Below are 24,140 nucleotides of genomic sequence, written 5' to 3'. Positions count from 1 at the left end.
CGTCGCAGGTCCCCCTGTCTCCTTGGACGTCGTCGCAGGTCCCCCTGTCTCCTTGGACGTCGTCGCAGGTCCCCCTGTCTCCTTGGACGTCGTCGCAGGTCCCCCTGTCTCCTTGGACGTCGTCGCAGGTCCCCCTGTCTCCTTGGACGTCGTCGCAGGTCCCCCTGTCTCCTTGGACGTCGTCGCAGGTCCCCCTGTCTCCTTGGACGTCGTCGCAGGTCCCCCTGCCTCCGTGGACGACGTCGCAGGTTCCCCTGTCTCCGTGATGGCGGCACCCGCCGCTCCTGTCTCCGTGATGGCGGCACCCGCCGCTCCTGTCTCCGTGATGGCGGCACCCGCCGCTCCTGTCTCCGTGGTGGCGGCACCCGCCGCTCCTGTCCCCGTGGTGGCGGCACCCGCCGCTCCTGTCCCCGTGGTGGCGGCACCCGCCGCTCCTGTCCCCGTGGTGGCGGCACCCGCCGCTCCTGTCCCCGTGGTGGCGGCACCCGCCGCTCCTGTCCCCGTGGTGGCGGCACCCGCCGCTCCTGTCCCCGTGACTGTGGCTACGGCCGCTCCTGTCCCCGTGACTGTGGCTACGGCCGCTCCTGTCCATGTCCGTAGGTCCCCAGAACTGTGCCCAGGCTGGTTCCTCAGACTGCCCCACAGACATTAGCCAGTCCTGGGCACCCACCTGTTATTTTGGTTCCCATGTCTGTCCCTGTCCTGGTTCCTGTCTCTGTCCTTGTCCCTGTACCCGTGTCTGTTTTTGTCTCTGTCCCAGTCCCGGTCACTGTGTTTGTGTCAGTCCCTGTGAATGTCTTGGACCCTGTTCCCCTGTCAAGTCCTGTCCAGTTCCCGTTTCAACCCTCTGTCCTGTCTCATGTCCAGTCCCCTGTTACTCCTGTCCAGTCCCCATTTCAACCCTCTGTCTTGTCTCAAGTCCCGTCTCCTGTCCAGCCCCCGTTCCAACCCTCTGTCCGGTCTCATGTTCAGTCCCCTGTTAGTCATGTCCAGTCTCCGTATCCGTCTAGTGTCATGTCACCTGTCCTGTCTTCTGTCCAGTCACATACCCCTGTCCAGTCTAATGTTCCTATCCTGTCCAGTGTCTTGTCACCAGTCTCTGCTCCCGTTCAGTCCCAGCACTCAGTCCCGTCATCTGTCCTGTCTCCGGTCCAGTCCTTGTTCCCTTCCAGTGTCTTGTCTAATGTTAAGCACCCCATCCAGTCTCATGTGTCCACTCCCATCTTGTCCAGTCCATTCCAGTCTTTTGTTACCTCCCTTTGTCAGTCACCTGACTATGTTTTGTTTATATCCTTGTCTCCGCCCTCGTCCCGCCTCCTCGTCCATGTCATGTGTTAACCCGTCCTCATTATCTGTCCAGGTGTTTCTCATTTGTGTCTGTATTTAAGTCCCCTTCCTGCACTTCCTGTGGTTGGTCATTGTTCTATTGTTCTCATGTTCTCTGTATCGTGTTTAGTCAGTTGTGTTATCCAGTCTGTCCGTATCTCTAGTTTGTCTTCCAGTCTGTCCGTATCTCTAGTTTGTCTTTACTCCTCTTCTGTTCGTTTGGTTCCTTTGTCCATGCCTCTGTTAGCTATCTGTTAGTCATCTTGTTATGTTAAGCTCTCTGTTTGTTGTTCTTTTGTAAATTAAACGTTATCTGTGCTTTAGCGAATGCGTCCGCTCCATCAGTCCGTCCCTCGCTCCTGACACTGTACAATTTTAGCTTGGACAAATAGGCCATCTTCACATATTATACAGCAGAATTAGCTAGAATTAATTATTATTAGTGAATAATGATCATTGACCCGCAGTAGGTTCTTGGCTCCAAAATTGAATCTGAACTAGAAGGAATAATTCTGTACAAGAAAAGTGCACACACAATTAACCAGGGATTGGTTTTATCACACAACTGGTTTATTAATAATAATATCAAATAATGAATATTGATTGTACATTCATATAATGAAATGGATAACAGCGATACACGAGGGAACAGGGAGATTAATATACAGGGGTTGGACAATGAAACTGTCCCCTCCAGGGTGTATTCCTGCCTTGCGCCCAATGATTCCAGGTAGGCTCTGGACCCCCCGCGACCCTAAATTGGATAAGCGGTTACAGATAATGAATGGATGGACAATGAAACTGAAACACCTGTCATTGTAGTGTGGGCGGTTTCATGGCTAAATTGGAGCAGCCTGGTGGCCAATCTTCATTAATTGCACATTTCACCAGTAAGAGCAGAGTGTGAAGGGTTAATTAGCAGAGGGTAAGAGCACAGTTTTGCTCAAAATATTGCAATGCACACAACATTATGGGTGACACACCAGAGTTCAAAAGAGGACAAATTGTTGGTGCACGTCTTGCTGGTGCATCTGTGACCAAGACAGCAAGTCTTTGTGATGTATCAAGAGCCACGGTATCCAGGGTAACGTCAGCATACCACCAAGAAGGACGAAACACATCCAACAGGATTAACTGTGGACGCAAGAGGAAGCTGTCTGAAAGGGATGTTCGGGTGCTGACCCGGATTGTATCCAAAAAACATAACACCATGGCTGCCCAAATCACGGCAGAATTAAATGTGCACCTCAACTCTCCTGTTTCCACCAGAACTATCCGTCGGGAGCTCCACAGGGTCAATACACACGGCCGGGCTGCTGTAGCCAAACCTTTGGTCACTCATGCCAACGTCAAACGTCGGTTTCAATGGTGCAAGGAGCACAAATCTTGGGCTGTGGACAATGTGAAACATGTATTGTTCTCTGATGAGTCCACCTTTACTGTTTTCCCCACATCCGGGAGAGTTACGGTGTGGAGAAGCCCCAAAGAAGCGTACCACCCAGACTGTTGCATGCCCAGAGTGAAGCATGGCGGTGGATCAGTGATGGTTTGGGCTGCCATATCATGGCATTCCCTTGGCCCAATACTTGTGCTAGATGGGCGCGTCACTGCCAAGGACTACCGAACCATTCTGGAGGACCATGTGCATCCAGTGGTTCAAACATTGTATCCTGAAGGCGGGGCCGTGTATCAGGACGACAATGCACCAATACACACAGCAAGACTGGTGAAAGATTGGTTTGATGAACATGAAAGTGAAGTTGAACATCTCCCATGGCCTGTGTTCTGCCCTCATTAAAGAGAACCCCCTTCTTCAATTAGACAGACAGATGACTCCCGTCACACACTGGTCAGATTTGGTAGATTTACTCAAACTGACAGCATGAAAATAGGTGTAAAACTAAAATGAAGGAATAGAATAAAACACACCATCAGTGCAATTGTCCAACCCCTGTATGAAGGAATTTCTCTATGATAATTACCCTAAATTCTAGAAAGGCTATTGTTGATCCCAGCAAGCATTCAGCACCACTCCTGAGCAATGAAAGAAATGAAACCATGTGACCTTACGTATCCTGGAGCACTGCAGCCGCGGGCTTTGTAGAGCTGCAGCCGCTAGCATTCCATTTCTCCCCCTTTTTAGAGATGGCGACCCCTCCATCAGAGCTGGTGTCGTGCTGTTCTCTGTGGGGATTCTTCGTCATCGCTAATGTGCCACCTTGTGAGAGACAGGTCCATGCAGGTGTCTCCTGGGCCTCATCTCAGAAGGTCATTCTGAGGGTGCGTGTGGCCGCCTTGTCCGTCGCTGGTCCGGAAGTTGTTGTCATCACTTTGAGGGTCAGAGGTCTGAGGTCTCCTTCATGCTCTGGGTGGCGATGAATTTTGCTGGAATAAACTACAGCCCTTTTTACTATAGTTTTCTACTAGAGATAAAATTAAAATAGAACTTCTGTTCTCTCTGAACCACGCTTCCGGGGCCAAAGACTGTTTAAAGAAAGCCATGAGAGTCTGACGCCTGCAGAGGGCTGGAGAGTCATTTCAAAACCTGAGCCATTGCTCTCTTTAGCCTTGAAAAAGGCTTAAAAGAGAAAAAGTGTGAAGTGAAGGGTTTCTTCTTTCTCTCTCTCTCTCTAGAGATTTTGCGCCACTGGGCTTTTAACCAGAGTTTAGAAAACCCGCCTTGAATACCTGATTGGCTGCTTCCTGGTAGTGACATCATAAAACTTATGACCCTTGACAAGACAAAGACGATTCCTGTTGAATCACCATCCCAAGATTTTGAATCAAACTTTTGCACTATAAAAGATTATATGTTAAACAAAGTAATATCATTCAGAAAACCATGTTTTACATAATTCTTAACCAAATAACACACAGTATGTGTCTACCTTGGTTCTACATGAATTCATATAAAACATTTACTTTAAACACATGTAAATTATTCCCACCCATTTTGATTTTCCAAATGGAATTAATTTCAAACAGTTGTGGCCATAGGCAACTTGTTCATCAGGTAAACCAAGGAATTAAGGAATGTGTGATTATTTTGTTTAACAATCTTTCAAAATGTGTGAGAAGACAGTTTTAATCAAGGTCGAGTCTGTGTGTCTCTCTGCATTCTGCATTTGAAAAGAGTTGCATGACCCTCCAAGACCCTGTGTCGTAAACTGTCCTTAAAAGGGCCTATAGTGTCAGTTTTATGACTCTGTCACAGACCTTCAGGCACCAATTTGGGGCCAGTTCTTTCTGAAAAACTTATCTCAGATTCCAATCTTGTCTTGGAGATGTCTCTGAAAACCAGCTAAAGTCTCGGTATTAAAATCAAATCCCAGAGAGTCAAATTTCTTATTAAAAATTAATACACATTCATCATATCACACTACAATTAAAACAGAAAAAACAAACAATAAATATAATAAAAAATAAAATATAAAAACAATAACATTAAAATGAAACATTACAGACTGTATCTACTCTCACTCTGTGGATGTATTCATGAAGGTTACATTGTAATTTTAACAGTTTAAATTCTAAATATAAAATCCCCCAAGTCTTTAACTCAGTGTTTGATTTAAAAGGAGAAAGATCTCCTAAATATTGGTGTCTAACAGAGATGAAAACCCAGAGGAGACACAGGGTCCGTGGCTGAAGTTCTCATTGTTTGCTGCATGTTGTGAGCACAGTGAACACTGACAGATGAAGAATATGAATAAAGACTGATATCTGTTTATTTTGTAGCTAATCAGAGCATTAGGACTCTGGGGCACACAAGACAAGACTGTACTCTCAAACACAACTCAATTTAAAATACTGAGGCTTAACCCACAGTAAGACTCTGTCTGTAGCAGGTTTAAGAGAAACCTCAGAGAGAACTCACATACAGCAACATGTAGCAGGGGATGAGTGATTTATCAACAACAAAGAAAATGGATTTAATTTAATCACAGGTGAGATGTTCACAACACGTTTTAAACTCTCTGCTTTAGTTACTTCATGAGAAACATAGTCCCACCTAATAAACCTCTTACATAGACTTTAGTTATTATATTATAGAGGATAAAAAAGACCACTCTGGGCCGTATAAGCAAGTAAACACGGTGGAAATCAACACAGAGGAAATCACGATAACATTTCTACCACTGCACTGCAACAAAAGTGAAAGGCTTGACAACATTTTTCCAGTTATAAAAGTGAAGAGAATTTACACCGTCCTTTAAATACAAACTAGCGGTCCACTGCTGACCCTGACCTCCCACGAAGAGCACATCTTCATTGTGGATCACATAACCTCACATTTGTTTCCCAACCAACCCAGAACCCAGCGTAGAGCGGCTGAGTGAAGGTGGTGTGGACGGTGTGTAGGAGGGTCATTGTGTCAGAGACGCTGTAGAAGGACAGAGTTCCTGCGCCGTGATCCACATACACTCCTATTCTGGAGGAGGACCGGGCTGAGATCTCAGTCTCAATGTTGTTGTGAAAGAAAGAGAGAGAGGAATAACACCTCAGACTCCAGGACTGATCGTTGTGTCCAAACACACACTCATTACCCACTCCTTTCCTGCTGATCCCTTTATATGACACTGATATGTTCAAGAAAAGTCTCTTATTACTGCTCCACTCAACCTCCCAGTAACAGGGTCCACTCACACTCTCTTTACTCAACACCTGCCACAAGCTGTCAAATCTCTCTGGATGATCAGGGTAACCCTGGACTCTCCCACTGTTTCTCACTTCTCTGTTATTCTCAGACAGAATGAGTTCCTGATGTGCTGTGTTTGGGTCCAGGGTCAGACGACAGAAATCTAAAAAGTGTTAAATAAAACCCAAAAAACCTTTATTCACAGAATATGAAGATATTTAAAGAAACACCTATGTGTCTGTGCTCTGCCTTCTCTCTCTCTAATCATATTTCTTATTGAAGATTAAAATGTTAGTTTTTTATTTGGGTTTATATTAATGTGTAAATATTTGTGTAAATCTCTTGGTGTGTGGAGAATGGTCGTGTATTTGTGTGTATTTTGTTTCAGTGTGTGTCTGTGTGTGTGTGGGGGGGGGGGGGGAGTCTGTGTGTGTGTGTGTGTGTGTGTGTGTGTGTGTGTGTGTCACATACACTGCAGAAAATATTCTCTGGTCGGTCGATCTGGGGGTAAAATCTGAACTGCTGCAGCTGTGGAGACAGAAATCTTCTATTAATAAATATTTAATAAAATCTTCTCAGTAACAGCAGAGTCGAGGAGAGACAGGGGAAAGCTCCACACACTCTCTCCACTGTGTAACTCTGCTGATCTCCTGTCTTTCTTTAGTCTGTACTTGAGGAAGAACTGTGTCCGTCACTATATTTCACATAAGGGGTCTCCTCTTACCGAGCGGAGGGATTTTACTGAACTCCTCTTTGCAGAATTCCTCCAGTCGCTCTTTCAGATCAGAGAGAGACTTCCTCACTGTGTCGAATGAGAGATGTTGATTAACTCTGATTCTCTGTGAGTCATCGGGTCCAGGAGAGACACACAGAGACTGGAAACTCTACAGAATACAGAAGGGTAAAGGAGAACAGGAATACAGATCTTTTAGAGCCTTCCTGAGTTTCAAATCTCTCTATAGATCACACAGTGAGTGTTACCTGGAGGAAATGGATGTGATCGTCTGTGTGTGGAAGCTGCTCCAGCTCAGTGTGTCTCCTCTTTAGATCAGAGAACTCCTGCTCCAGTTTCTCCAGGAGTTCTTCAGCTCGACTCAGTTCAGCCTTCTCCTGAGCTCTGATCAGCTCTGTCAGCTCAGAGCGCTTTTTCTCAAAGGAGCGGATCAGTTCAGTAAAGATCCTCTCACTGTCCCTCACTGCTGTCTGTGCAGAGCTCTGTTACAACACACACACACACACACACACACACACACACACACACACACACACACATGGTACTCCACACTGTGTCTGTGTAGGGTCTGTAAGTGTCCAGCACTGAGCTCCTCACTGTCCGACTGGAGGAGAGTGGGACTGAGGGGTGGAATATCTGCTCCAGCCGCTCTCTCCTCACTACTCACCTTAAGAGCTTTCACAGCCTCTTTCACCTCCTGCAGCTTCTTCTCTTTCTCCTGGATTCTCTGCTGAGATTCCCTCTGCAAATCTTTCAGTCGACTCTGGATAGAAAATAAACACTTTATGAACTGTGAGATAAGAGTAAATCATTAATTAAGAATCTGATGTTGTTTTAACAGACTTTGACACTGTGGTGTTTACTGTAAAGCCATAATTCTTACTCACACATGAAACAGAACTGATTTAAAATACTGTCCTCAGCAGGTGAAGCTCTGACCTGTTTGTTTGCTCTTTCTGTTGATGCTGAGACTGTATCGTGGCCTCTGTGTTCCTCCATCGTACATAAATAACAGATACAGCTGTGGTCAGTGCGGCAGTAGACCTTCATCACTTCATCGTGTAGAGAGCAGATGTTCTCTTGTAGTTTTGTGGCGGCTTTGACCAGTTTGTGTTTGATCAAGGCTGGAATTTCCAGATGAGGTTTAAGGTGAGTTTCACAAAGTGATGCCACACACATCAGACAGGACTTGATGGCTTTGTGTTTCCTCCCAGTGCAAAAATCACACTCCACATCTCCAGGTCCAGCATAACAGTGAGCAGGAGAAGGAGCCTGGAGCTCTGTCTTCTTCAGTTTCTCCACCACTTCAGCCAGCATGTTGTTTCTGCGTAGAACAGGCCTCGGAGTGAAGGTCTCTCTGCACTGGGGGCAGCTGTAGATCCCCGTCTTATCCTCCTGATCCCAGCGGCCATTAATACACACCTTACAGAAACTGTGTCCACAGGGAACAGTCACTGGATCCTTCAGCAGATCCAGACAGACTGGACACATGAACTGGTCCTGATCTACTGAGATACTGGCCTCTGCCATTTTCCTGCACTTGCCCCCTGAGAGAAAGAGAGACAGAGACTGTGAGAGAGCTGAGTTCTGTTTCATTTTCTCTGAGAAGGAGTGGCTTTCTGATTCTGTGGCAGTTACAGTGTCACTGAGAGAAGGAGGTGGAAAGACAGAAGAGGAGGAGACTGAAAACGATAACGTGTATTTTATACATATGGTATTAGAAGCAGCATTAAGAGATGTTCACTTCTCTTAGTTCTTCTCTCTCAGTCCCTTGGATGTGCAAATGTAACCCAAACTTCATATTCACTGTATTTGGAAGGGTAAAGAATCATATATATTGAAGTGCTAGCCAAGAGCCGGGGAGAGAGAGAGCAGAGCACAGAAATGGAAACCTCTCTCACGGGATCCTTAAGAACCCATAAGACACTGTTTCTGTAAATAAACATGAATTTAAAACTACAGACAGTGTCTCCATCACCCACAACACCCAAGGAAAGGCACAACAAGGAAATCACATGTAGAGACACAATTAACAGTGAAATATAGAATTAATTGTTTAAATGGACTCGAGTTTGTAGAAGTTCAGCAGGTAGTGTCTCTGTCACAGCTCCAGCTGTGAAAAGTATGGTGTGTTCTCCTTGTGTCTGTGTGGGTTTTCTCCCATGCTCCAAAAACACACATTGGTAGGTGGATTGGTGACTCAAGAGTGTCCATAGATGCGACTGAATGTGAGAGTATGTGTCACCTGTGAAGGACTGGCGCCCCCTCCAGGGTGTGTTCCTGCCTTGCACCCAGTGATTCTGGGTAGGCTCTGGACCCACTGGGACCGTGAGCTGGATGTGGGTTACAGACAATAAATGAATGAATGAATGTGCTGTTAAGTGCTCTATGTATTAAATATAGTTTATAAAATATTTTATTTTAAATGACTGATGTACTTTGATTTGAGCAGAAATCTGTATTTCTTGTGAGAAAAACTGGTCATTTTATTAATACTACCGTTTAAGTATCCTCACAATTACAGCCTTTAACACACAGCAGTAGAGTTTATACAGAAGCAGCAGTTAAACTTTTAGAGTTAAATTCACTTAGAAATTTAACACAGTGCAGACATTGATGGAAAATGCAACTAAATGTCCACAAAAATTCAGCCAGTAAAAAAGTGTTAATGCCTGTTTCAATGAAGAAATCATTGCGGTTTCACAAAAAGTAACTATAGGATTGTTAGCCAGGCCAAACTACCTGATTCACCAGAATCTAAGTGAATGGCAACCTCTTGGTTTGAAGTCTGAAAATAACAATGAAATAACCATTTATAGTTCCCTAAAACATTATAAACATAGTTATTTGAAGAACCCTCTTGGGTTTTGACCAAAAATGATCCATTTTAGCTCCACAAATCTGTTAAAAGTTAGCTAGCCTGAAAGAACTATTAAATCCTTTTCTGGAACTGAAAAATCATCTGTACATTTTATATCATGTGGTATCTCTGTGTTTAAATTATATTTTTACAAACTTGAATTGCTTACTTAATTAATTTGTTTTCTTTTTACCTCTAAGTTTGTAGTAAATGAAATGAAATGTAGGGAAATGAAAACAGATCTAAAGCAGGATGAAAAAGGAAAAGGCAGTGTGTGACCTTTATCTCTCTGTGTACTTTTTACAGCTTCTGTTTTATTCCGGCCTCTTTTTTCTTATTGATTTTTTACCTTACATTGGAAGCTGTGATGAGAACAATAGTAAGTTTAGAGTTGTGTATTTTAGTTTTATAAAAATGTTCTTACTATTGTCTGAGGCAAGGCAAAAACTGTGCCTTCAGCTATTCTCCAGATATTGAAGGGTCACCAGATCCTGTGCTTTTCTCTTTGTGGTGTCATGTTTTCTAGTTGGGCAAAATGTCGACTTCCTTTGAAGAAATTGAAGACAAAGGTGACCAGAAAGGCAACTATACAGAGTGATTAATGAGTAAGCCATCAGACATCTCTTGAGTGCAAGATGAGGTCAAAGCCACCACACAATTCAAAGAGAAGACGCCATTCATGGAGTTGGGCATATTCAAGTACCTGGTGATGCCATTTGTCTTGTATAATGCACCCGTCATATTTCAAAGGCTGATGTGATGCAGTGATATAGTTCCTCACTGGGGTACCATACTTCCATCTGTAGCTGTTTTTAGGGGTGAGATATTCTCTAAATGCACGGCTAAGCCACTGTTTGATTATGAGCTGGCATTTGGCTTCCCGACAGAGACTGCCATCAACATGAGCTAATGGCAGTGTTTGTTCAGGAGCTGTGCCTTGCCCTCAGGGTAGAACACACACACACACACACACACACACATAATTTTGTTTCTGTGTGTGTGTGTGTTTGTGTGTGTGTATGTGCATGTATTTGTGTGCGTATGGGAGTGTGTGTGTGTGTGTGTGTGTGTGTGTGTGTGCATGTATGTGTGTTTGTGTGTGTGTGTGTGTGTGTGTGTGCATGTATTTGTGTGTGTGTGGGAGTGTGTGTGCTTGTATGTGTGTGTGTGTGTGTGTGTGTGTGTGTGTGTGTGTGTATCACATACACTACAGGAAATCTTCTCTGGTAATTGGCTCTGGGGGAAAGTCAGAAGAGGAGGAGGCTGAAAAAGATAAAGGAAGAGACATATAGAGACATAATTAACAGTGAAATGTAGAAATATTAGGTTTAATGGACTCCAGTTTGTAGATGTTACATCCTCTGATCTACATTTGATACAGAAATATCTGTTGCTGTGCTGTTAAGTGCTCTGTGTATTATTTATTATTCATAAATTATTCTTAGATGACTGATGTACCTAGGTAATAGGATTAATGCTATCAGTTAAGTAGCCTCACAGTTACATCCTTTAACAGACAGCATTAGAGTTTCTGTTAAACCTTTAGAGTTACATTCACTTAGAACTTTAACACAGTGCAGACATTGAGAGGAAAATGCAACAAAATATCCAAAAACATCTAGAATATTGTCTTGAAATGACACATTACCATCAAAGGAAATTTACAACACCTTCTCCCTGCAGACACCGTGTGCGTATTCTGTCAAGAAAGCAGCGTTATAACAGCAACAGAGCCCCGTGTCCTAATGCAGCCAAGATTCAATACAATGTTAATATGGAGAGGGAGAAAACCGCTGTTTGAAGTGAAAGATTTTTTTTTTTGTGGGAGGCTAAAAAACATGTCTAACGACATTCATGCTATACCACACTCCTTCACATGACACATAACAACATCTGTCACCTGTGAGAAAACAAGTGCAATGGCTGAAGTTCTGATTGTTTGCTGCATGTTGTGAGCACAGTGAACACTGACAGATGAAGAATATGAATAAAGACTGATATTTGTTTATTTTGTCGCTAACCAGAGCATTAGGACTCTGGGGCACACAAGACAAGACTGTACTCTTAAACACAACTCAGTTTAAATTGAGAGAGAGACACAGAGAGAGAGAGAGAGAGAGAGAGAGAGAGAGAGAGAGAGAGAGAGAAACACAGAGAGAGAGAGAGCGAGAGAGAGTTCAAATTTGTTTTCTCTGAAAAGTAGTAGCTTCCTGGTTGTGTGGTGGTTACAGTGTCACTGAAAAGAGGAGGTGGAGAGAGAGGAAAAGACTGAAGAAAGGATAAAGGGACAATGGGATAAAGGGAAGTATTTCATTAATATTGAAAAGTAGCAGTAGTCGATTAAATGGACTCCAATTATTATAACTGCAGCATTTAGACAAACAGATATAAGAAACAGAACAATATATCCACAGTTTTTAATATTAATTATCTTTTATGCTATATTTAACTATGTAGTTTTTTTTTTGAGTGATCCTTTAGAAGTCGGATATTAGATTAATACAGACAACAGTAGAGTTTAAATAGATATGGCTCTAGTTTAATTCATTCAGAATCTGAAAACACAACAGAAAGGGGAAAATGCAACTGAATCCAAACACTAGACAGTAAAAACCCAAAGTAATAAAAGTGTTAAATCTGATTTAATGCAGAAATCATTGTGGAATCAGAAAATAATTAAACTTTTGTTAGCTCCCTCGGCTAATCTCCCTGCTTTAGCACGTTTAATGGTGACGTCTTTGTCTTCACTACCTTCAATAACAATGTAAAAACATTATTAGCGTTTCCCAAAACGTTTAAAGCCCAGTCTCTCAAAGAACGTTGTTGGTTTAAAAAAAATAATAGCTCCACAAACCTGTAGAAATGTAGCCTGGAGGCTAATATTAATATTTTTGACCATTAGCTCACTAAACTATTTATTCTTTCTTCCAAATTCCCTTCTAGAAATAAAACCCCTTTGTACAGTTTAGATCATGATCTGAGATTTCAAAAGTATATTTTATGAAGCTTAACACACTTTCCTCAGATTTGTAGAAAATAGTGACAGGAAGTAGGAACTAAGCAGGAAGAGGAAAGGAGAGTTTCTGCTCTTTATCTTTCAGTATTTGTACTTTTTAAAATAGCTGCTGTTCTGTGTCTTTATTTCTTTTTTCTTGTTGGACATTTGCTTGGCATTAAACAATAATCACAAATAAAACATTCTTAAAAATGTTCTGATTGATTGAATACTGCAAATACAAATCATTTTTACTTTTCTTAAAATATAAATATGTAACAGTATTTTATACAGACTAGTTTACTGAATGTGGAGAAGCCTCTCGCTGCAGACTGTAGGAAGGAGGAGCTGGACATCCAACCCCGCCCACATCCAACCCCGCCCCCTCCTTACCTCAGGCGCTATGCCCGGGTTCAGTACATTAACTGTGTCCTAAACTGTGCCCTATTCACTATATAGTGCACTATTTTGAGGTAGTGTTCCAAAATCATTCACTACCATCTTAAATTCGAATATGGCTCACATTCACGCCATGAGACAAACATTTCAAGGGGAAGCAGAAGTTAAATGAAGACGTATATCACCCTTATGTCGGTAAGTAAAAATAATTAGTTTGTAAGTCAATTTCAAAACTCTTTGTTATATTGTTTTCTGTGTTTTTCCTCGATACACAAATGTCATATAATATGTAAATATATAGGAGTAGTATTGTAGATAAATATATTTACAGTGTGTGGTGTGGCACGCGTTTTATGTGATTGCACAGTCATCTGCTGTTTTTAGACCTGGTTGTACGTCCAGTTATGTTTATCTTTTCATTATTTTCATGAATGGTTTCACGTCAATGTCAGGGGATTCACCAGTGTGCGGTGATGACGATGCGGTTGTTACAGATAGTTTTGTGTGTTTTTTTCTTGCTGAAGAGTCAATTCTGTTTTCTTACTGAAACATATTAATTTTTAAATGATATTTTTCATCTTGCAGATAAGTATTCTTTTAAAATAACAACTATTCTCTAAGCAGAAGAATGAAAGTTTCTGTGAACAATAATTATAAAATTGTGCTTTTTTTCTGCTAGTGATACACTTCTAGGTAAACATTTATTGAAATAATTATATTTACTAGCATAGAACACGCCCAGAGAAGTGTCAGAGAGGGGGGCGAACTCAGAAGGTTTGGGCTGGAGTCCGTGGTGGATCGGAGGCATGTGCGTAAAAGCCGTGCCCCCCTCCCAGGGCTTAAAGTAGTCAGAATGAAAAAGGGGGGGAGATGGGGTGGTGGCGGGTGCGATATTGTTGTTCAACACGGGGATGGCGTGAGAGTGAAGGGGTATAAATAGAGCTGTGTAGAGGTAATTGGGGCGTGGTCTAGCTCCCAAAACTGCGTCACGTGGTGACTTCACTTTACTAGCATAGACCACACCCAGAGAAGCGTCGGAGAGGGGGGCAAACTCAGAAGGTTTGGGCTGGAGTTCGTAGTGGCTCGGAGGCATGTGCGTAAAAGCCGTGCCCCCAAAATTAGACGGTTGCCAATCGTTCATGGCCCGCGAGCAGATCGGATGTATCTGTGGTAGGCTTGTGAGGACCAGCGGCTGAGGACTTGGATGGTGTGGTCGGGAATTCCTTGGTGGGAGGCTGAGGAAGCCGCACTGATCCTAAAGGAGTGAGCGGAGTCAAAGCATGGAAACGGAATGTTATGAAGTTGACGGAAACGTCTGAAGGTTAGCCAGCCGGTCCAGTATGTAGAGAGGGTGTTGGGTGCTGCGGCCTGGAGGATGAGGTCTTGCGAGATGACTGAAAGACGGGATGAAGTGGGAAGATGTTTTCTGAAAATGGAGGCATCTGTGTGGGATGAAGGTCCGATTGAGGTGCCAATGCTCTGAATCTCTGAAATTGAAAATGAGAGAGTGAATCAGCTATTGGATTGGAATGGCCAGGGATGTGAGTAGCCTTTAAAATGAATTAGTGCATAACAGAATGCCAAACGAGACGGCGGAGAAGGAACATGAGAGGGAGTGACTTTAAACGCCCTTTGTTAATTATGTTTAGGACTGATGCGTTGTCTAAATGAGTGATAATGGCGCGACGGGCCCATTCGTGCCCCCAAAGTATGGCAGCAGCCACGATGGGGTACAACTCAAGCAACGCGATTGAGTCGCCTGCGTCGATTGAGAAGGAGGAGAGTTCTGAGGACCGCTGGGATGCAACCCAGTGACCATCGTAGTAGCCGCCGAAACCTGTAGGAGCGGCATCCGTAAATATGGAGGGGTCTTCGGGATTGGAAAGAGCATCGTTGTAGAAAAATGAGATGGAATGAGGTTAACGACCTGGAACAGACAGGAGACAGAAGAGGCGAGATTAAGGAGGTGTGAACCGAAAGCACAACCTTGGGTTATAATTCCCATGGTGAAGTTGAGGTAACCCAACAGAGAGAGGAGCTGATGCTTATTGCAACTAGCTTAGGTAAGAAAGTCAGAGAGGAACTGGATGATGCGGTCTTGTTTTTTCTGTGGGAGGGATGCTTGAAATAGGATGGAGTCCAGGACGATGCCAAGGAACTCGAGTGAAGTAGTGGGACAGAGGGTTTTCTCTTCTGAGAGGGGAACACCTAGGCGGTGGAAGGCGGAGTCGAGTTGGGTAATGCAGTGCGCTAGCGGGGAGGAAGGGATGTCGAGCAACAGGAAGCTGTCGAGGAGGTGAATGATGTAGGCAGGTGATAGACGTTCTGCAATATCCAAGATAGGGCCTCGGCAAAGGAGTCAAAATCTTGGGGCTGCTCTTACAACCGAAGATCAGTTGGACTGCAAAGTAATATGAGCCTCGCCAGTGCACGCCGAAAAGATGCCAGAAATCGGGATGAAGTGGGAGGATTTTAAAGGCGGAGACAATGTCCGCCTTGGCCAACCAGGCGCCGTGTCCTATGATCTTGATGAGTGCAATAGCATCCTCGATGCAAGTATAGGAGAGGGAAAAATCCCATGGCTCCTCCGTGCTGTCCATCAATAGTCTCATCCCCAGCACGGAGGAGCCATGGGGATCCGAAAGGTCTATGATGAGGCGTTTTTGCCTGAATACTTTCGGGTGGCGATACCGATGGGGTTGATGCGGAAGGAAGAGAAGGGAGGCGTTGAGAAGGGGCCGTCTGAGACCTCCTTATCTAGGAGTGACGAAACGACGTCGGGTTCGGCTGATAGCAGATTGCGAGCGGAGAAGGAGGAGTTGGGGAGGACTACCAGACCGGGAGAAAAGCCGAAGAGAAGGCCATCGAGAAGGAAATGGCGAAAGTGGAGTCAGGATGACGGGAGAGGCAGGTGACGAATTCCGGCACGTTGATGGGAGTGGAAAGGAACTTAAGCAGTCAGCTGCTGCTGAATCTAGGTGGTCTAAGGGGACAGCTGGGTTGGGGTGTGAGCCAGGCCACAGTATGTGCAGGAATCTGCATGAGGGTGCGAAACATCCACCTGAGTTAAAGTTGTTGCAAATCATCTGGCCGTTGAGGTAGGACAGGTGTCGTCCGCAACTATCATGAGAACTGGAAGTTGTAACGCGTGGTGCGATGGTGGCTGTGGATGGAGTGGGGGCGATGGCGGTAGCAGCAATGGGAGTTTGTGAGAGGAGTGAACAGGACGCGGCGGGATGGGATGGGTTGCTGCACACGTGGCACAAAAGGGTGATGCGACCTGCAAAGACAGCAGTACAGTTCTAGATCCAGAGGGCCCCAGTAGCAAGCGATGTTCCATTGCTGCAGCGGCCCGGGCAGAGAATTGCTGATGGTACTCATAAAAGGCAGAACCCCCAAAGCGAATGGCAAGATCGAGGATGATGGATAAGTAATCATCAAGTTCCTGCCGACGGGTTGGAAAGGCAGAGCAGAGAATGTCGCGGTAAATGAAGAAAGCCAGCGCAAATTCTGGAACCGTCAGGATCTTTGATGGTTGCGGTTCTGTAGCCTTGAGTGTAAAAGAAAGATCCCCTATGTCAATTGTGCGAGGGGCCACAGGGGCTGAAGAAGAGCGTAGTAAGGCTGAAAGGTCGATGTCTGCACCTTGCAAGATCCTTTCTCTGAGACTGGGGGGCATGATTGAACAGCCGAGCATTAGGAGGGGGCAGAGCCAAGGGAGCTGAAACCAAGGAGAAGGACGTGTCCTGAGGCCGATGCATGGGGAGCTGGGGCAGTTCAGCAGCAGCACCTGTAGGCAGAGAAAGTGAGAGAAGGTGATGGGCCTGAGAAGATGCAGCTAGAAACGTCTGCAGGGTCCGAGGCTGGGATCGCTGTGTCGAGAGTGGTGGGCTGGGCTGCGGTGGGCCTGAGGCCGGTGGAGGAAGCCTGGAGCAGCGAAAATAGTGTTTTCTTGTTGACGGTGTAGTTGAATTTATAAGCGCACATGTCATTGGGTAACTGACCAGATTTAAAAAGAGTACTTTATAATATTTGATTAGCATTGTGTTAGTTTATACTAATTTCTTTCAGAAGAATTCAGCTTGTTGAGTCTGAAAGGTAAAGGAGAGTTAATGGATACCATTGACATTCACCAGAAGGTTGTGTGACTGTTCTTACAGCTGAACTGGGCATTTCAGTTTTCATTTTGCTTACTGTGCTGTAGCCTTCACAGTGAGAAAACTGGGGTTTGTTTTAATTGAATTGGAATGTAGGTTATATGGTCATTTTATAATGATCTGTTTTGTTTCCCTAAACCTGTAAAACAATATCTACATACTTCTGTGATGTCTTTCAGGGATGCCCCTTATTGTCCTGGAGGGCATACTATTAAATGCAGTCCTGAATGTGGATGGCTAAGCTATTTTAATGCTGTCACTCGTGTGTCGCCTCTTAAAGGACATTGCTGAAAAACAATCATGCCAGGCCTGAGCACCATCTCAGTGTCTTGACAGTAAGTATGAGGAGTATTATGATATTTCAATACTCTGAGACACAGAGTTGTACTCTAATGAATGATTCTCAGATTTGAAATGTACAGGTGTAGTGATTGGAAACTCTGCAGTGCAGAATACCAAGCGTTTTGTACCATGTATTGACTCGAGTGCTGGATGAACTGCTGAGAGATGTATAAAACTGCAAAAAAATGTATGCGCACTGTGTGTGGTTTTTGAGGATTGTTCCTCAGACCAGTGGTTGCAAAAAAAAGTCAACACAAAAAATGTGTCAAGAATTGAAAACGTTGTTGAACGTATGCAGTTAAAAGCAGTTACGCTGTCTGTTATAAACTGATATGAAGAGTGTGCTTCTGTTTATTATTTGTCTACAGATTACTTTGGGCATTGGAGACAGGGGAACTTCTGGCGTTCTACACTGATGCACCTGTGTTCTGCAGCCCATTCTTCAGACAAGTTTCTGAAGATCTGTTTGTGTTAATAAGTTAATGAGTGCATGCACATACATTAGTGACACTTGAAAATAAAACAAAATAAAACTACTTTATCTGTGTTTCCTTGTCTTTGGTACAAACTGTACAAGTGTGACCAAACCACATTTAAAGTGTGCTGTTCTACTGACAATAAGGACATTCTATTAGATTTATTTGAATCAACCATATTTGTAGGGCTTTGTGAATGGAGTTCAAGGTGGTGTCATGTATTTCTCACTTTCTCTTTTTCAATCCAGTCCTGCTCAGTTGGAAATCTCAACATGTATTCTACGTTTTATTTCAGTATTTTCCTCACTTAGGCGTTTGAAATACTGTCTTTGACACTGTGGTTACAGTCTTCTAATTTTATTTAACAATCTGACTAATTACCCTTTGACAAAGATATAAGGAGTTATAATGATCAGGTGTGAAATTAGTGGCACCACTGTCCTTTGTGAATAATTGTCATCTGTATTTGGAATCTTTTTGGAAGAGGTTTAAATACATATGCAAGTAGTATTAGTTAGTTCATATTGATTATGATAGTTAATAATTCATTACTCAGTAGCCTCTACTTAATAGCACTGGATTTTAAAACCTTTTGCTGTTTTAATACACCACATTACTAACCATCCACTACATCATAGATGACAAAACACTAGTTTAAATCTTTAAATACAGGACTGATGAGACCAATCTTTGTGGCTGTGACTAACACTATGTAGCACCATGGATCACTGGGTGAACAACACACTGAAAGGAGAACAACATTTAAATGAAAGGTGAAACTTTCCAGCTGTAGTTAGTCTACCAGTCGATGACAATAAAAAAATTGAGATCATAAATGAAACTAAAAAACATTGTATAGCCTAATAATGTATAAGAGACGTGAAAAAAGGTTAAGAGGTAGGTTTCTATTAAACGATTTAAGTGCTTTTTTAAACCGTCATCGTTATATGCGCATTTCTATTGCTACACAGTGCCTCTTGAACATGTACTGAGGGCGAGGCTGGACGTGGGCGGGGTTGGACATGGCGGGTATTGATGTGGGCGGAGTTGGATGTCCAACTGCCTTCCTACAGGCTGCAGCGAGATGTGGCGAGGATGTTAGTGAATGTCCTGGAGGGGTCGCTGTAAACAAAGGAGAGGGGGTGGGGGGGGAGAAAAAGATAAGAAATAAAGAGAAAAAGGGGAGTTTTTTGATACAAATGTATCTATATTCGCATACCTCTCTATTACTGATAAATGAATAATTATTTGACTTTCTGATAATACAGCTGTAAGTAAAAAGTATATTTTATTATTCTTTTGTGTTTTTAACTTGGTCACTATTGGTTTAACTTTATATTTTTTAAGCCAGTCGATGTAGTAGAGCTTTGTTTGAATCTGTAACTGTACAATCATTCACATCTCATCATCATTAAAGAAAAGCAATAACCAGTCAATAAGGGTGTCCAGTCTTCAACTTTACTGCCCTCTTGTGGTTAAGGAACATTGGTGCAATCATATTTACCACACAGTCCAATATGAAAAATTTTGCAGACACCAGTTATCATTAGTGAATTCACTTATTTTAATGGTCACCCATTACAGACATGGACACAGAGCTTTGTTTAATGGCCATTAACACACAGATGAATAGACTGAGACAGTCAGAGGGCTATAAAGTCCCCATCACTGGTCTGTAACTGCAGCCAAAGGGGAACAAACTCTATATTAACACCCTTCATTTTAGAAAAAAGCATGATTAGGTGTCTACAGACTGTTGGCCATAAAGTGAACATTGGTAATTTTTTATTTTCTATAACACACTCCTTCACATGACGCTTAACATCATCTGTCACCTGTGTGAAAACTAGTGCAGTGCATGGCCTTTCATGGTCTGTTTTATTATTTCTCAATGCTCCTGTTACAGTAAAACAAACAGAGAAATGCAGTGTAATCCATTAATTAATAATTAAATAAATGATTTGTTGTGTGTTGCAGAGTGTAAAATATTACTCCTCCATGTTTACACTATGAGAGAGTTCATTAAAACAGAAAAAACAAATAACAAATATAATGAAAATAAAATATAAAAACAATAACATTAAAATGAAACATTACAGACCGTATCTACTCTCACTCTGTGGATGTATTCATGAAGGTTACACTGTAATTTTAACAGTTTAAATTCTAAATATAAATCCCCCAAGTCTTTAACTCCGTGTTTGATTTAAAAGGAGAAAGCTCTCCTAAATATTGGTGTCTAACAGAGATGAAAACCCAGAGGAGACACAGGGTCTGTGGCTGAAGTTCTCATTGTTTGCTGCATGTTGTGAGCACAGTGAACACTGACAGATGAAGAATATGAATAAAGACTGCAATCTGTTTATTTTGTAGCTAATCAGAGCATTAGGACTCTGGGGCACACAAGACAAGACTGTACTCTCAAACACAACTCAATTTAAAATACTGAGGCTTAACCCACAGTAAGACTCTGTCTGTAGCAGGTTTAAGAGAAACCTCAGAGAGTCACATACAGCAACATGTAGCAGGAGATGAGTGATTTATCAACAACAAAGAAAATGGATTTAATTTAATCACAGGTGAGATGTTCACAACACGTTTTAAACCCTCTGCTTTAGTTACTTCATGAGAAACATAGTCTCACCTAATAAACCTCTTACATAGACTTTAGTTATTATATTATAGAGGATAAAAAAGAAAACCCTGGGCCGTATAAGCAAGTAAACATGGTGGAAATCTGTCACGGCTGCGCAGGAAGGATGAGGAGATGGACATAAACCAAGGAATTTTATTTACAAACAAAACAAATGTGTAAATACATGGAACTAGACACAACTAAACTATTAACTTTAACCAAAGACAGACAAGAGACAGCCATGAACTGGGGTAGACACATGTACACAGAAAGACTGAGAAACATACATCTAGACACACAACACCAGACAAAGGAGCGCTCAAACAAGGACAAGACAAACGAGGAACACCTGGAGACAATAACGAGACAGAGGCAAGACTGAGGTGGGGCTAGGGCGGAACAAGGGCGGAGAAAGGAATAACAACAAACAGGGCCATGTGCTACATGAGCACATGGTGGGGAAAACAGACAGGACTGGCCCAGGATGTGACAAAATCAACACAGAGAAAATCATGATAACATTTCTACCACTGCACTGCAACAGAAGTGAAAGGCTTGACAACATTTGTCCAGTAATACAAGTGAAGAGAAATTACACCGTCCTTTAAATACAAACTAGCGGTCCACTGCTGACCCTGATCTCCCACGAAGAGGACATCTTCATTCTGGATCACAGAACTTTGCAGAAGATGCCCTACCAACCCAGAACCCAGCGTAGAGCGGCTGAGTGAAGGTGGTGTGGACGGTGTGGAGGAGGGTCATTGTGTCAGAGACGCTGTAGAAGGACAGAGTTCCTGCGCCGTGATCCACATACATTCCTATTCTGAAGGAGGATGGGGCTGAGAGCTTAGTCTCAATGTTGTTGTGAAAGAAAGAGAGAGAGGGAGAACACTGCAGACTCCAGGACTGATCGTTGCGTCCAAACACACACTCATTACCCCCTCCTTTTCTGCTAATTATTTTATATGACACTGATATGTTCAAGAAACATCCCTCATCACTGCTCCACTCAACCTCCCAGTAACAGCGTCCACTCACACTCTCTTTACTCAACACCTGCCTCCAGTAGTCAAATCTCTCTGGATGATCAGGGTAACCCTGGACTCTCTCACTGTTTCTCACCACTCTGTTATTCTCAGACAGAACGAGGAGCTGATGTGCTGTGTTGGGGTCGAGGGTCAGACGACAGAAATCTGAAAAGTATTTAAAAAAATCAATAAATCTGTCTTTTATTCACAGAATATGAAGATATTTAAAGAAACACCTATGTGTCTGTGCTCTGCCTTCTCTCTCTAATCATATTTCTTACTGAAGATTAAAATATTAGTTTTTTATTTGGGTTTATATTAATGTGTAAATATTTGTGTAAATCTCTTAATGTGTGGAGAATGTGTGTGTGTGTGTGTGTGTATGTGGTGTGTGTGTGTGTGTGTGTGTGTCACATACACTGCAGGAAATCTTCTCTGGTCGTTGGGGGTAAAATCTGAACTGCTGCAGCTGTGGAGACAGAAATCAAATGATCCACAACAGAAAGAAGTAGACGATCATCCAGAAAAAAAGAAACAGGGAACAGAGCTCCAGTAAATGTTTATGTTTTAAATCGTCAAATCGACTGAACACAGGCAAATAACCTATAGATCTTCTATTAATAAATATTTAATAAAATCTTCTCAGTAACAGCAGAGTCAAGGAGAGACAGGGGAAAGCTCCACACACTCTCTCCACTGTGTAACTCTGCTGATCTCCTGTCTTTCTTTAGTCTGTACTTGAGGAAGAACTGTGTCCTTCACTATATTTCACATAAGGGGTCTCCTCTTACCGAGCGGAGGGATTTTACTGAACTCCTCTTTGCAGAATTCTTCCAGTCGCTCTTTCAGATCAGAGAGAGACTTCCTCACTGTGTCGAATGAGAGATGTTGATTAACTCTGGTTCTCGGTGAGTCCTCAGGTCCAGGAGAGACACACAGAGACTGGAAACTCTACAGAATACAGAAGGGTAAAGGAGAACAGATCTTTTAGAGCCTTCCTGAGCTTCAGTTCTCTCTATAGATCACACAGTGAGTGTTACCTGGAGGAAATGGATGTGATCGTCTGTGTGTGGAAGCTGCTCCAGCTCAGTGTGTCTCCTCTTTAGATCAGAGATCTCCTGCTCCAGTTTCTCCAGGAGTTCTTCAGCTCGACTCAGTTCAGCCTTCTCCTGAGCTCTGATCAGCTCTGTCAGCTCAGAGCGCTTTTTCTCAAAAGAGCGGATGAGTTCAGTAAAGATCTTCTCACTGTCCTTAACTGCTGTCTGTGCAGAGCTCTGTTACAACACACACACACACACACACACACACAGATGGTACTCCACACTGTGTCTGTGTAGAGTCTGTAAGTGTCCAGCACTGAGCTCCTCACTGTCCGACTGGAGGAGAGTGGGACTGAGGGGTGGAATATCATTAATGAAAAGAACTGTGCAGCTTCAACGGACTTTGACACTGCGCTGTTTACTGTAAAGCCATAATTCTTACTCACACATAAAACAGAACTGATTTAAAGTACTGCCTTCAGCAGGTGAAGCTCTGACCTGTTTGTTGGTTCTTTCTGTTGATACTGAGACTGTATCGTGGCCTCTGTGTTCCTCCATCGTACATAAATAACAGATACAGCTGTGGTCAGTGCGGCAGTAGATCTCAATCAGTTTATCGTGTAGAGAGCAGATCTTCTCTTGTAGTTTTGTAGAGGCTTTGACCAGTTTGTGTTTGATCAAGGCTGGAATTTCCAGATGAGGATTAAGGTGAGTTTCACAAAGTGACACCACACACACCAGACAGGACTTGACAGCTTTGAGTTTCCTCCCAGTGCAGAAATCACACTCCACATCTCCAGGTCCAGTGTAACAGTGAGCAGGAGAAGGAGCCTGGAGTTCTGTCCTCTTCAGTTTCTCCACCACTTCAGCCAGCATGTTGTTTCTGCGTAGAACAGGCCTCAGAGTGAAGGTCTCTCTGCACTGGGGGCAGCTGTAGATCCCCGTCTGATCCTCCTGATCCCAGCAGTCATTAATACACACCTTACAGTAACTGTGTCCACAGGGAACAGCCACTGGATCCTTCAGCAGATCCAGACAGACTGGACACATGAACTGGTCCTGATCTACTGAAATACTGGCCTCTGCCATTTTCCTGAGAGAGAGAGAGAGAGAGAGAGAGAGAGAGAGAGAGAGAGAGAGAGCAAAGGTCAGTTTTTTTTTTCTTTGAGAAGGAGTGGCTTCCTGCTTCTGTGGTCATAAAAATATCACAGAAAGAAATGTAATCCAGTCTGTGCACATCCTCTGATCTACACTTCATGCAGTAACTAATTATTCCAAAACCTTTAGCCAAAAGTGTTAAAGCCTGTTTCAAAGAAGAATTGCAGAAAAACCTTTAATAACAATTAAATAATCATGTTTGGTTCCCTAAAATACTTTAAAGCCCAGTTCAAAAAATCCTGTTGAATTTTGACCAAAAAGAAGTAGCGTTAGCTCCACAAATCTTCTGAAAAATTATCTAGTTTGAAAGCACAACTAAATCCATCTCTGGAACTAAAACACATCTGATCTG

General features: G+C 43.1%; 2 protein-coding genes and 1 pseudogene across 6 annotated transcripts; all 3 read right to left on the bottom strand.

The window, feature by feature from the left end:
* Positions 1–5,595: 5,595 nt before the first annotated feature.
* LOC136702088 (E3 ubiquitin/ISG15 ligase TRIM25-like) lies at positions 5,596–8,242 on the bottom strand. 5 transcript variants are annotated; one of them, XM_066676962.1, is made up of 7 exons: positions 7,638–8,228; positions 7,366–7,461; positions 6,947–7,180; positions 6,671–6,849; positions 6,604–6,607; positions 6,437–6,479; positions 5,596–6,128 (listed from the first exon to the last, which is right to left on the bottom strand). In XM_066676962.1, exons 1-7 carry the CDS (start codon positions 8,226–8,228, stop codon positions 5,596–5,598), a joined length of 1,680 nt encoding a protein of 559 aa, XP_066533059.1. The 5 variants fall into 5 exon arrangements, with proteins under 5 accessions (XP_066533059.1, XP_066533062.1, XP_066533058.1 ...); XM_066676965.1 differs by lacking the exon at positions 6,604–6,607 and having other exon boundaries at positions 6,437–6,493; positions 6,690–6,849; positions 7,638–8,242; XM_066676961.1 differs by lacking the exon at positions 6,604–6,607 and having other exon boundaries at positions 6,437–6,484; positions 6,690–6,849.
* Positions 8,243–14,274: 6,032 nt separating this feature from the next.
* Positions 14,275–16,939, bottom strand: LOC136702762 (uncharacterized; annotated as a pseudogene).
* Positions 16,940–19,503: 2,564 nt separating this feature from the next.
* Positions 19,504–23,746, bottom strand: LOC136702404 (E3 ubiquitin/ISG15 ligase TRIM25-like). The gene is made up of 5 exons (XM_066677451.1): positions 23,129–23,746; positions 22,631–22,864; positions 22,382–22,541; positions 22,009–22,059; positions 19,504–21,755 (listed from the first exon to the last, which is right to left on the bottom strand). Exons 1-5 carry the CDS (start codon positions 23,717–23,719, stop codon positions 21,223–21,225), a joined length of 1,569 nt encoding a protein of 522 aa, XP_066533548.1. The 5' UTR covers positions 23,720–23,746; the 3' UTR covers positions 19,504–21,222.
* Positions 23,747–24,140: the final 394 nt, after the last annotated feature.

The sequence above is a fragment of the Hoplias malabaricus genome, chromosome 7 (genome assembly GCF_029633855.1).
Source record: "Hoplias malabaricus isolate fHopMal1 chromosome 7, fHopMal1.hap1, whole genome shotgun sequence".
Taxonomy (NCBI): Eukaryota; Metazoa; Chordata; class Actinopteri; order Characiformes; family Erythrinidae; genus Hoplias; species Hoplias malabaricus.
Note: the sequence above shows the minus strand (reverse complement) of the source record. Positions and strands in the feature narration are given on the sequence as shown.

Bases quoted from the DNA above. Each gene is read 5' to 3' on its own strand.
- LOC136702088 (XM_066676962.1), bottom strand. From the start codon at position 8,228: ATGGCAGAGGCCAGTATCTCAGTAGATCAGGACCAGTTCATGTGTCCA. The intron at 7,462-7,637 runs GTCAGAGCTTCA...TTTTCTATCCAG, and splicing joins CAGAAAGAGCAAACAAACAG to AGTCGACTGAAAGATTTGCA. The intron at 6,129-6,436 runs GTATGTGACACA...AACACTTTTTAG, and splicing joins CAGAGAATATTTTCTGCAGT to ATTTCTGTCGTCTGACCCTG.
- LOC136702404 (XM_066677451.1), bottom strand. From the start codon at position 23,719: ATGGCAGAGGCCAGTATTTCAGTAGATCAGGACCAGTTCATGTGTCCA. The intron at 22,542-22,630 runs GTAACACTCACT...TGTATTCTGTAG, and splicing joins ATCACATCCATTTCCTCCAG to AGTTTCCAGTCTCTGTGTGT. The intron at 22,060-22,381 runs GTAAGAGGAGAC...CTGTCTCCACAG, and splicing joins CAGTAAAATCCCTCCGCTCG to CTGCAGCAGTTCAGATTTTA.